The 14,004-nt window shown below is 40.8% G+C and overlaps 1 protein-coding gene across 1 annotated transcript in view; it reads right to left on the bottom strand.

Annotated features, from left to right (window-relative positions):
* Window positions 1-4,915: 4,915 nt before the first annotated feature.
* FNTA (farnesyltransferase, CAAX box, alpha) overlaps window positions 4,916-14,004 on the bottom strand; it is a 36,446-nt gene continuing 27,357 nt past the window's right edge. Inside the window, exon 9 of the mRNA XM_056569011.1 lies at window positions 4,916-6,731. Coding sequence (XP_056424986.1) covers window positions 6,591-6,731 — 141 coding nt within the window. The 3' untranslated portion in view covers window positions 4,916-6,590. The remainder of the gene's footprint in view (window positions 6,732-14,004) is intronic.

Genomic DNA, 14,004 nt, shown 5'->3' with positions numbered 1-14,004 from the left:
GGACCCGCCTCTAATAGCGCGCGGCGCCGCGTGCTATTAACCCTTTAGCCGCGCACTCAGAGCTGAGCCGCGCAGCTAAAAGTGAAACCGAAAGTGGCCGGCTAGCTCAGTCGGGCTGTTCGGGATAGCCGCGGCTAATCGCGGCATCCCGAACAGCTTACAGGACAGCGGGAGGGCCCCTACCTGCCTCCTCGCTGTCCGATCGCCGAATGACTGCTCAGTGCCTGAGATCCAGGCATGAGCAGTCATGCGGCAGAATCGTTGATCACTGGTTTCTTATGAGAAACCAGTGATCAATGATGAAGATCAGTGTGTGCAGTGTTATAGGTCCCTATGGGACCTATAACACTGCAAAAAAAAAAGTGAATAAACATCATTTAACTCCTCCCCTATTAAAAGTTTAAATCACCCCCCTTTTCCAATAAAAAAAAAACACAGTGTAAATAAAAATAAACATATGTGGTATCACCGCGTGCGGAAATGTCCGAATTATAAAAATATATCATTAATTAAACCGCTCGGTCAATGGCGTGCACGCAAAAAAATTCCAAAGTACAAAATAGTGAATTTTTGGTCACTTTTTATATCATTTAAAAATGAATAAAAAGCGATCAATAAGTCCTATCAATGCAAAAATGGTACCGTTAAAAACTTACCGCCCCATACAAGGAAAAATAAAAAAGTTATAGGGGTCAGAAGATGACAATTTTAAACGTATTAATTTTCCTGCATGTAGTTATGATTTTTTCCAGAAGTCCGACAAAATCAAACCTATATAAGTAGGGAATCATTTTAATTGTATGGACCTACAGAATAAAGATAAGATGTCATTTTTACCAAAATATGCACTGCGTAGAAACGGAAGCCCCCAAAAGTTACAAAACTGCGTTTTTTTTTCAATTTTGTCGCACAATGATTTTTTTTTCCGTTTCACCGTAGATTTTTGGGCAAAATGACTGACGTCATTACAAAGTAGAATTGGTGGTGCAAAAAATAAGCCATCATATGGATTTTTAGGTGCAAAATTGAAAGAATTATGATTTTTTAAAGGCAAGGAGCAAAAAACGAAAAAAACCCGGTCCTTAAGGGGTTAAGCTTCACAATCCCTGCCTGACAGATGAGAAGCGTGCGGCCCAGCTCCTCATGGAGAGAGCTTGTGGTAGACATCATCCTCAGCACTTTCTATGCAGTTAGGTGATAGCCTGAGTATGTACTCTATCATCGAAAGTGAATCTGACACTATGAAGGAGCCATGGGTGTACATAGAAATTTTTTTGAGGGAGTTGGCCTGGTGGTGTCGCTAAGGTCCGACCCCTGAGACTCCCAACATCTCCAGAACGGGTCCCGTCTCTTCCTGTAAACGGAGCAGTGTGACAGCATGTGCTCCATGTATTCTCTATGGGAGCGCAATACTCTGGTATCTCTGGTGCTCCCCCTCCCATAGACAGTGTATAGATGGATAGATTGATATGAGATAAACAGATATGATAGAACAGATATATAGATATTAGACTGATAGAACAGATGAGAGAGAAGAGACATTCTCTTACCTGTCACAGATGAATGGAAGCCCACATCTTATCACATCCCTGTATCGAGCACAGGAAGGGGACATTCAGCACCTAAAATGTTCCCTCAGGGAACTACTAGCAGTTGTCTCTGCCCCTAGCAGGACAATGAGAGAGAATCCCTAACTGCTTCCAGTCTCAGGAGACTACACAGGGACCATATTTCCGGGGGTATGCACATGAAATGGGAATTCCCAACCGGAAGATTTTGGGGGAGATTTATCAAAACCTGTGTAGAGGAAGAGTGGAACAGTTGCCCATAGCAACCAATAAGAACACTTTCATTTTTCACAGGCGGGCGAATGAACGGAAGAAATAGCGCATGCACTATTTCTCCCGTTACTACTGCCCGTCACAAAATAACGGCCGTTATTAATGACGGGCGATAACTGGTTAAAACGGCTATTGGAAAAGTCCCATAGACCATAATGGGATTTTCTAACGGCCGATTTCCAGGGTTTTATAACGGAGGTATTATACGTGAGTGATATAAAGGTGCTATTAGGTAAAAGTACTAGCTTACTATATTGCATATCTTGTAAATTATAAAGGTTAAAATGTTAAAGGAATACTCCACCCGTAGATATCTTAGGGGATAATATGTGTGATTGTGAGGGTCCCAAAGCTGGAACCCCCGTGATCTCAGTGCAGCACCCGGCGTTCGTTTAGAGCGCTAGGTGCAGGCGGCTGGGGTTATGACATCACACCACACCACACCCCCTCAATTCAAGTCTATGGGAGGGGGCGTGACGATGCCCGCACCCAGCGTTCTGAAAAAACTGTTTCAAATGCTGGGGCAGAAGAGTACCCCTTTAAAGAAGTCCCTTTAAATAATTCTATAATGCCAAGGCTAACTGAAAATAAAACATACAGGACTCTCCTTCCTCCGCGTCCTGGTCAGCAAATGGCCTGCTCCAGCGATGTCCCGCCTCTGCCGGTGAAAGGCTGCGCGGCAGGGTGATGCACTGTGCCACGGCTCGATGCATCACACTGTCGCTCGGCCCATTACTGCTCGAGGCTGGACATTGCTGCGGCCGGCAATTTCTTGACCAGTTCTGTGACGCACAGACCACGGCCAGACCAGGAAGAAGATGGCAGCGAAGAAGCAGAACGAGATACCAGGACACCAAGGGAGCCAAGGCAGGTGAGTCACGTTTATTGTTTTATTTTCAGGCAGCCCTGGCATTATAGGAAAAAAACCTTAAACTTTATTTTTTACTTACCCAGCTATTACCCCTTTTCTATCCAGTTACAACGTTCTTTGAAATTTTATAACGTGAAGCGGCTAAAATGTGGAGACTGGAGTGCTTCATAACTCAGTCCTGGCCTGCTGGTGTTCTACGAAATGTGGAAATATATGGCCAAGAGTTATCAAAGCCTTTCAGTGGCTAGACGGCATAAACCAAGACTAGATTATCTCTTTCCACCTGAAATACGGTATTTCCATAGTTCTGCTACAATGCAAAACAAATTTAAAAACAGTCACCGCTCCACCAACAGTACGGCTGGGTTCACATCACGTTTTTGCCATACTGTTTTCAATCCGCTTTTCTAAAGAAAAACGTATGGCAAAAAAACGGATGGAACAGTATGGGGAAAAAGTAAACAGTATGCATCTTTAAACCGTATACTGTTTTTAAAAGTGCATACAGTTCTTTCCATTTTTATAAAAAAAAATAAAAAATACATAAGTTTTTGATAATTTTGTCCATTTTTAATGGGAGGGGTGTTGGGTGGGGACTTTAGGATGCAAATGTGCATGTGCAAAAGTAAAAAACGTATATGGTTTCCCGTATGGAACTGTATAAACGTATGCAGTTGCAGTACGGTTTTTAAACCGGAGTCAAAACCGAAGTTGACCACGTTTTTGTCTCCGGTTTAGAAACCGTATTGCAACCGACTTTTTATTTTTTATTTTTTTAACATGGAACATCAATAAGAAACGCACATGTATACAGTTCCATACGGGAAACCGTATACGGTTTTTACTTTGCACATGCACATTTGCATCCTAAAGTCCCCACCCAACACCCTTCCCATTAAAAATGGACAAAATAATCAAAAACATATTTTTTTAAATGGACAGAACTGTATGCATTTTTATATATAGTATACGATTTAAAAATGCATACGGTTTACTTTTTCCCATACGGTTCCATCCATTTTTTGCCATACGGTTTTCTTTAGAATAATGGATTGAAAACTATATGGCAAAAACGTGATGTGAACCCTGCCTACCTCATGGACCCCATTGACTGATATGTCTGAATTAGGATTACATACTCCCATGTTTCCTTCATTCTTCCAGATTTTATTTTTTTTTTAACTCTTTCCTACACCTCAGAAGCGGGAGATTATATCAATAAGACTTAACGTGTTTGTTCTTCACAAAATGTTTCTACCATTACCCTATACCAGTGTTTCCCAACCAGGGTGCCTCCAGCTGTTGCAAAACTACAACTCCCAGCATGCATGGACAGCCTTCGGCTGTCCAGGCATGCTGGGAGTTGTAGTTTTGCAGCAGCTGGAGGTTGGGAAACACTGCCTTATACATTAGCACTGTATGTGCAATGCTGCATAAAAGAAACCTTTTCAATCTACTCCAATTTGCTGCACATGAATCTAGATACAAGACAGACAAGAATACAGTGCACAACATTTCTTTTAGTTTATTTCAAGTAAAAGGCTACAATCAGTTATTGTTTTTACAGATTAATGTCCAGTCATTTAAAGGTAGACTTGTTTTTCTTAGTTCTGTCAGGAGGAATAATCCCTTGCCTATGATCATCTTGGGGGAAATGTAACTTTGATATATAGTGTGTATTTTGCACTGAATGCAAAACTTTGCAACTGTTTAGAAATGTACACTGCTCATGCTTGTTTGCTTTTTGACAGGGTCTGTATTTGTGTTGAATTCATTACATATGACTTTTTAAAGAGGTACTCCGGTGGAACAATTGTTTTTTTTGTTTGTTTTTTAATTCGAAAGTTAAACAGATTTGTAAATTACGTCTATTAAAAAATCTTAATCCTTCCAGTACTTATTAGCTGCTGAATACTACTGAATAAATTATTTTCTTTTTGGAACACAGAGCTCTCTGCTGACATCATGAACACAGTGCTCTCTGCTGACATCTCTGTCCATTTTAGGAACTGTCCAGAGCAGGAGAAAATGCTCATAGCAAACATATGCTGCTCTGGTCAGTTCCTAAAATGGACAGAGGTGTCAGCAGAGAGCACTGTGCTCGTGATGTCAGCAGAGAGCTCTGTGGTCTAAAAAGAAAATAATTTCCTCTGTAGTATACAGCAGCTGATACGTACTGGAAGGATTAAGATTTTTTAATAGAAGTAATTTACAAATCTGTTTCACTTTCTGGCACCAGTTGATTTAAAAAAAAAATAAAATAAAAAAAATAAAAAAAAGTTTTCCACTGGAGTACCCCTTTCAAGTTTTACCACAAAAAACGCATTCCGAGGCCACATAGGGGGTGGGTTATTTTCAAGCTTAAAAGGGGTACTCCGGTGGAAGACATTTTTTTTTTAAATCAACTGGTGCCAGAAAGTTAAACAGATTTGTAAATTACTTTTATTAAAAAATCTTAATCCTTTCAGTAGCATGAGCTGCTGTATAATACAAAAGGAAGTTCATTTCTTTTTTCATTTCTTTCCAGTCTGTCCACATTGCTCTATGCCGACACCTCTGTCCATGTCAGGAACTGTCCGGAGCAGGAACAATTCCCCATAGCAAACCTCTCCTGCTCTGGACAGTTCCTAAAATGGACAGAGGTGTCAGCAGAGAGCACTGTGGTCAGACAGAAAAGAAATTAAAAAAGAAATGAACTTCGTCTGTATTATACAGCAGCTGATAAGTACTGGAAGGATTAAGATTTTTTAATAGAATTTTCTGGCACCAGGTGATCTATAATTTTTTTTTATTTTTAAACTACACCGGAGTACCCCTTTAACTATTATATGGTTTATATACTATCAGTGCACAGGCCATAAAATGGATGAGACATCCAGCTAAAATAAATTACATACAGGGAAAACCATTCTGATAGCTTTAGCAGCATACAGACTTAGCACAAGAAACTAAGCAAATGATAAATCCCCCCCAGTCTTAATGACAATGCTCATGTGCTCTTGACAGTAAAAAAAAAATAAAAAAAAAAATACCTTAACGTAAAGGGGTTGTCCAGGAATAGAAAAATCTGATCTAATTTCTTTAAAAAAACCACTCCCGTCTGTCTCCAGGTTGGGTGTGGTTCTGCAGCTCAGTTCCATTGAAGTGAATGGAGCCAAGTTGTAATTCCACACAAAACCTGGGGACAGAAGTGGAGCTGTTTTTGAAAGAAATTAGCTCAGTTTTTCTATTTCTGGAAAACCCATTTAATTCTGGTTTAAAGAAATAATCACCAGTCACCTATTCACCGGTGATAACTGTTAGATGGGTGTGGGGGGGGGGGGGGGGAAATCACAGATCATCAAAAATTGTGACCCTGTTTTTTTAAACTTTTTTGATCAGGTACCTGTTATTTGCATGCACTAGTTCACTAGTAATATCATAATATAGTATATAATAACTATAAAATATTATAGGCTCTTATGTGGCAGCTTTTCAGAGGGATATAGAAGCCTGAGGCCACAGTGCACTGCAAAGCTGATGGTAAAGGATAAACATCAAAATACTATTCTCATAGAGCACTGTTTCCCAACCAGGGTGCCTCCAGCTGTTGCAAAACTACAACTCCCAACATGCCCGGACAGCCGTAGGCTGTCCGGGCATGCTGGGAGATGTAGTTTTGCAACAGCTGGAGGCACCCTGGTTGGGAAACACGGTCATAGAGCAACGTGTACTGCTGAAGGAGCCCAGACAGTTAATGGAACTTTGTCAGCCTTTAACATAATGTTACAGGTGACATGTAAGAGAGTTAAGATGACAAACTGGTGACACTAGTTTTATGTACTTGTAAAAATATTAAACTATGTTAAATACAGGAGTAAACATTAACCAAATCTATTTCATTGCATTTCATTTTCAACAGAATTGCACTCTTCTTTCGGTGTTGAGTTTGTGCCATATTTTGCCTGTAGGGACCGACCAATGTATCTCCAGTATTCTTTTCTAATGGTGTCCTTTTCTTTTGCCTGGATCTCACAAAGCTGAAAAAAAAAAAATTATAATAACAATAATATTTTATATTTATATATATATATATATATATATATATATATATATATATATATATATATATATATATATATATATATATATATATACACACACACACATACACATATACACATATACACACACACACACACACTTCATTGCACAATTAAATCTGCAGCAACATTAACAATCATTTATAAGATACAATTGTAAAAAGGAACTGAGGGTCCTGGGTTTGGCAGCTCCTGCGGTAACCAGGGAAAAAAGGAAGGTGGCGCCTGAGGATCGGGTTCCGTTCAACAGAGACAAGTGTCCAATAAGTAAAGGATACTTGTTTTATTGGAGATAGTAACAAAATAAAAAGATAAAATGGAATGGAAGCAACGCGTTTCGCGGGGTGAGCCCCGCCTCGTCAGGCTGATCTAAATGAAAGCTGCACCTCTGGTATATATGGGGAAAGTTTTCAAATCGGCACGGAAAAGATTAATGACGTCACTGGGACGGAAGTGATATGTTCACGAGTGTGATTGTCATGGTTAGCGGAGACACTAGTGGATATGACAGCTGTCAGTTTGATATACTAAATAGCAGCGTCACTGTCATATTTTGCCTGTAGGGACCGGCCAATGTATCTCCAGTATTCTTTTCTAATGGTTTGGCTGGCGTGATAGTATACAATTCGGAACCATATGCGCCTACTGTGATGTCAGTGATTGTGATCTGACACTGCTTGCTTCTGAGTGTCGGCTAGACTGATATCCGTACCTATGACCGGAGTATCAGAATAAAACGGCGACTATACCACTTCAATTGTCCTCAGTTCTTATACCGGATTTTTTTTTTTTTATAATATATACTTCAATGTTACATATTTAAATGCATGGACATGAAAATAAAAGGGATGGCAGTGGCTAGGGATAGGAATAGACTTAGGCTGGGTTCACACTACGTTTTTGCAATACAGTTCCCATATCAGGTTTCTGTTAGAAAAACGGATTTCTCAAAACCTGACTAAACTGTATCAAAACGTGTACAAATTTTAATATGTATACGGCTTGAAAAATGATGTCTGGTTGAATCAGTTTAAAAAAATAAAAACATTTTTATAAGTTTTTAACTTTACAGTCCATTATGAATAAAGTTTCACTTGTTTGATTGCACAGCTTTTTTCTTGGAATTTCAAAGTCAAAAACCATATGGTGAAAACTGGATGGAACCCTGCGCACATACGGTCCTGTACAGTTCCCATTGACTCCCATGTTAAATTAAAAATGTGTACGTTTAAATATGAGTTTTCACTCGGACAAAAAACTATGGTAGGCTACGGTTTTGGGTACAGGTAAAAAACTGACAAAACCGTACTGGATGCAAAATGGACCCAACCGGATGCATCGTTTGGTATACAGTTTTCAATGGACAGTCAATGCATACGGCTTTCAATACGGTTCCATACGGTTTTCAAGTTGAAAACGTATACGGGAACTGTACTGCAAAAACATGGTGTGAACCCAGCCTTAGTTGCATGGACATAAAAAGGGGGCAATGGATGGGAACAGAAGTGGGGATATAAGCTTAACCCCTTAACGACCACGGACATAAATGTACGTCCTGGTTTGGCGGGACTTCCCGCACCAGGACGTACATTTATGTCCTGTGTATGACCGCAAGCATCGCAAGTAGCAGCCGGGGACCCGCCCGTAATGACAGACATCCGCGATTGCGTGGATGTCCGCCATTAACGCCTCAGATGCCGTGGTCAATACAGATCACGGCATCTGCTGCAGTGCGGTACTTTGAATGGATGATCGGATTGCCCGCAGTGCTGCCGCGGCGATCCGATCATCCAGCATGGCGGCCGGAGGTCCCCTCACCTGGCTCCGGATGTCCCCCGGGTCTTCTGCTCTGGTCTGCGATCGAGCAGACCAGAGCAGAAGATGACCGATAATACTGATCAGTGCTGTGTCCTATACATAGAACTGAACAGTATTAGCAATCAAAGGATTTCTATAGATAGTCCCCAATGGGGACATAAAAAGTGTAAAATAAAAGTTGAAAAATGTAAAAATAAAAAGTGAAAAATCCCCTCCCCCAATAAAAATGAAAATGGTCCGTTTTTCCTATTTTACCCCCCCAAAAAACGTAATTTATTTTATATAAACATATTTGGTATGGCCGCGTGCGTAAATGTCCGTACTATCAAAATATGTTAATTATCCCGTACGGTGAATGGCGTAAACGTAAAAAATAAAAAAAAAGTCCACAACTGCAGCTTTTTTGTCACATTTTATAAAAAAAAAAAAATTTTATTAAAATGATCTAAAATTTTTATAAATTCTGCTTTTTTATTTTTATAACATTTTATTTCCCAAAAAAATTATTAAAAAAATTATTAAAAGTTTTATATATGCAAATGTGGTATAAAAAAATAAATAAAAGAACAGATCATGGTGCAAATAATGAGCCCTCATACCGCCGCTTAATTGGAAAAATGAAAAAGTTATAGGTCAGTAAACTAGAGAGATTTTAAACGCACTAATTTGGTTAAAAAGGTTGTGATTTTTTTTAAGCGGTACAATAATAGAAAAGTATGTAATCATAGGTATCATTTTAATCGTGTTGACCCAGAGAATGGAGAAAACATATTTTTACCATAAAGTGTACAGCATGAAAATGAAACCTTCCAAAATTTGTTAGATCGTGGTTTTCTTATGACTTTCCCCACACAAATAGTATTTTTTTGGTTGCGCTATACATTGTATGGTAAAATGAGTGATGCCATTACAGAGGACAACTGGTTGGCAAAAAACAAACCCTCACAACTAGCCTGTGGATGAAAATATAAAAGTTTGGATTTTTAGAAGGCGAGGAGGAAAAAATGAAAACGTAAAAATAAAACGGTCCTTAAGGCCTAAATGGGCTGAGTCCTTAAGGGGTTAAAGGGGTATTCCAGGAAAAAAACTTTTTATATCAACTGGCTCCAGAAAGGTAAACAGATTTGTAAATGACTTCTATTAAAAACTCTTAATCCTTTCAATAATTATCAGTTGCTGAAGTTGAGTTGTTCTTTTCTGTCTGGCAACAGTGCTCTCTGCTGACATTTCTGCTTGTCTCGGGAACTGCACAGAGTAGAAGAGGTTTGCTATGGGGATTTGCTTCTAAACTGGGTGGTTCCCGAGACACGTGTCATCAGAGAGCACTTTTTTTTTATTTTTTTTTTTAGGGCGGGATAAATGAGGGGTGCTGTCATGAGCTAATGAAAAACAGATAAACCGGTAAGTAATCTATCTTTATCTGATCGCTTATGACAACACCCCAGGAGACTTAGAATATTAGCCAATCAGGGCGGGACTACTGCCTGAAGGACTTTAGGTCCAAAGGAAAGATCAGAAACAGGATTTAATTGAAACCTTTAGTGTGTTTTGAGGACTATGTAGCTACCCTACAGATCTGGTCCAAAGAGGCTTCAGCCTTCTCTGCCCAGGAAGAAGCCACTGCTCTGGTAGAGTGAGCTGGAAAAAAGGAAGGTGGATCCCGATTCTTTGTAGTGTAGGCTAATGTAATTGATGCCCTGATCCATCTACTAATAGATGGTTTAGAAGCAGTCTTGCCTTTATTAGGGCCAGAAAATTGAACTAAAATATTTTCTGTAGAAAAAGTCCTTAGTAGGGTCCAGATACTTTAGGAGCCATCTTCTGACATCAAGGTAATGGAACTTGACTTCACCTTCATGTCTCGGCACATCGTAAAAAGTGGGAAGAATAATCTCCTGAGATTTATGAAACTCTGAGACCACTTTCGGCAGAAAAGAGGGTAAAGTTCTCATTACTACTCTGTCGTCTATTATCTTGGTATAAGGAGGAAAGGCAGAGAGCGCTTGTAATTCTCCTACCCTCCTAGCAGTTGTTATTGCCTGGAGGAAGCACATCTTGAGGGTGAGCAACTTGATGGAATTAGAATCCAGAGGTTCAAATGTTGGTCCTAATAAGGCATCTAACACCAGATCCAAGTTCCAAGGGGGAACAGAAGGTCTTGATAGAGGATTTAATCTTGTAGCCCCAGAAATAAAATATTTAAAGAGGCACTGTCATTGTTAAAAACTTTTCATATATTGCAGGACTCATTATAATATGACATTTCACAATACACACCTGTTAATTTTTATTTATTTATTTTCACCTGAAATTCAAGCTCAAAATAGCCGCCACTAGGGGTCGCCTATCTTTTAGCCAGAACGACTAGTCTAGACTTTACAGCATACTGGATACTGGCCGTAAAGCATACCGGTATCTAGTATAGGAGATTTCTATTGAGTGTATGCAAAACTACAGATAAAGGATGTGTGGACATGCTGGGAGCTGTAGTTTTACAACAGCTGGAGGCAACACTGCTCTAACACAGTTATTTACAAACATTGCAGCTTCAGTTGTTACTAAACTCCCAGCATGCTGAAATAGTCAAAGCTTTCTCGGACTCCTGAATGACAAAGAAGTTGATCAGACATTCAGGAGTCTGTGAAAGATGAATGACACATGCTGATTAGCATCCAGCTTTCTTATATTTATAAATGTTATCCTGATATGAATTCACCATAATGTCTTCTAATTACTGCAGGCAAGCTCCAAGTATCTTCCTCTGACACATGACACAGCATAAAACCAGAGAGGAAAGGGTTACAGAGTAGAGAGTACTGATTGGCTGACTGCACAGGCTTGCTCCTGTGAGGGAGACAGACTGACACGCCCCCTCCAGCCTGCACAATGAAAAAGTAGCTCACCAGCAGATAAATGCTTATATCTCTGGATATATAGGTCCAAGACACATAAAAATTTTATGCGCATGATCAGGATTGGGTCCTGAGTAACATATCACTTTTTTTTCTTTTTTTTGCACTATGACAGGTATTCTTTAACTAAGATAGCTGCTAACTTGCAGTTAAAAAAGGAACTAAGTTCTGAAATTTGTACTTTAATGGTACTAGGACTTTGCTTCTTATCCAGGCCTAACTAGAGGAAATGAGGGATATTAGGATCTCCCAATGGATCAACTGCAGGTCCTACTACTCTTAAGAAGGCTCTCCATGTTCTTAGTTATATGGCAGATGTTACGGCTTTCCTACTTGCAAGTAAGGTATTTATTACTTGGTCAGATAGGCCTCTAGTTTTTAAAATTGACCTCTCAGCATCCAGGCTGTTAGATGAAGGTGAGCCGACTGAGGATGATGAACTGGTCATGGTATAGTAGATCCTCCCTGTCTGGAAGAACCCATAGTTGTGAGACTGACATTGTCCTTAGAAAGGTAAACCAGGGCCTTCAAGGCCAGAAGGACGATTTCAATAGCAATAAGGCTGTGTCCTGTCTTATCTTTTTCAAGACCTGAGGGATAAGGTGAAGAGGTGGGAAAGCGTACCCTCTTTCTCTTTCCCAGTCCTGAGAGAAGGCGTCTACTGCTGTCGGAAAATCCAGAGGGTTGAGAGAATAGAACCTGTTGTTTCTGGAAGCAAAGAGATCTATAGAGAATTTTCAAAACCTTTCCTCTATCATTGCAAATACCTCCTTGTTTAGACAACATTTGGACTGAAGGAGATGAACTCTGCTCAGGAAGTCTACCACCTTGTTGTCTTCCCCTCTCAGGTGAACCGTTTGGCTTCTGCTAAGGAAAAAAATCTGGAAGGAGAGACTTAACAGGGAGTCTGATCTCCAAAGGATAGGGGATAAGATGTCTGATCGCGGGGGGCCCGCTGCTCTTTGCATTCTATGCTGGTGCTGAATCTCCAGTTTCGGAAACCTCCGGGTTTCCAGGACTGGGGACGTGATGTCACGCCACGCCCCCTCCATTCATGTCTATGGGAGGGGGCGTGACGGCAGGAGAGAAAGCTGAGACATTGAATCCAGAAGGATGCCTAAGAATGGGTAAATTTTGACTTTTTTTTTAGATTCAGATTCCAACCTAGATCTTTCAGTATGGAGCAAACTACTTGAATGTGCAATTGAAGGGTTTCTGAGGAGTCTCATACAATCAGTAAATCGTCCAGATATGGAACTAACAGAATGTTTTGGGTTCTTATGAAAGCTGCCACCTCCACCATCACTTTGGTGAATACCGTTGGGGCTTGAGAGACCCCCAAAGGGAAGGGCTTGGTACTGTAAATGGACCCATGCTCCCTCCATAAACACCGCTACTCTTAGAAACTTTTGATGAGAGTTGTGGATGGGAATATGGTAGTAGGTAGAGCTAGGTAGTATGACCAAAAATGTGTATCATGGTATTTTTTTCAAGTTATGGTGGTTCCATGGTATTGCCTCTCCCCCCCCCCCCCCCCCCAGTTTATCAGCCCAGTGCTGCGCTGTCCCCCACATCGGGGAACTAATCATATGTCTCCTCGTCCTCCTGTCGGCTCCTTACATGACTCAGCCTATCACCGTCCGAGGCGGGACATCGCGCGGCCAGTGATAGGCTGACAGCTCTGTGATGTTCTCATCCCCAGCGTGAGGCCGTTACCGGAGCAACGGGGGAACGTAGGAAGGTAAGTTAAAAGTTTACTTTGTTTATTTTTGCAGCCCGGGAACAGGAATATGTAGTACAATACAGATTTCCAGCGCCGGCGGCCCGCAACTCGCAGGAGGACGAGGTGACATATGATGAGCTCCCCGATGTGGGGGACAGTGCAACGCTGGGCTGATAATTGGGTGGGGAAGAGAAGCAGAACAGCACCCGCGGGTCACATATGATTAGTTCCCTGATGTGGGGACAGACGCTGCAGGTGATAATTCCTTAATTCGAGGGGAGGGGCCCAACTGGTATTGCGGTATAGGGAAAAATTCATATAGTGCAGGATATGCATGCAATTAGGAAATAACAGAGGGATTGTGGATTTGTGGGACTCCATCCTGAATTTTTTGTATGACAGAATGTTGCTTAACTTTTTCAGATTTATTTTAACTCTGAAAGAACCGTTTTTTTTTTTTTTTTTTAACTAAGAAGAGAGGGGAATAGAATCCCCTCCTCCGCCTGGGGGACTGGAACCGGGACTCTGAGCAAAAGAGATTTTATTTATTTTATCTTGGCCCCTTGTTTCAGGGAATCTTTCACTATCTCAGTGTGAAAGAATCTGTCCAGAGGAAAAGACCGGGACTCCAGAAGGAGACCCGATCTCAGGGTGGATAGAACCCAGGGTCTGGAAGAAATTTTTTCCCAGGCCCCGGCAAACCTGGACAGACGCCCCCCACTGGGAGAAAGCCATCATTGTTTGGGATCTTTGGAAC

Source organism: Hyla sarda, chromosome 1 (assembly GCF_029499605.1).
Source record: "Hyla sarda isolate aHylSar1 chromosome 1, aHylSar1.hap1, whole genome shotgun sequence".
Taxonomy (NCBI): Eukaryota; Metazoa; Chordata; class Amphibia; order Anura; family Hylidae; genus Hyla; species Hyla sarda.
This window is presented reverse-complemented; position numbering and strand designations above follow the sequence as displayed.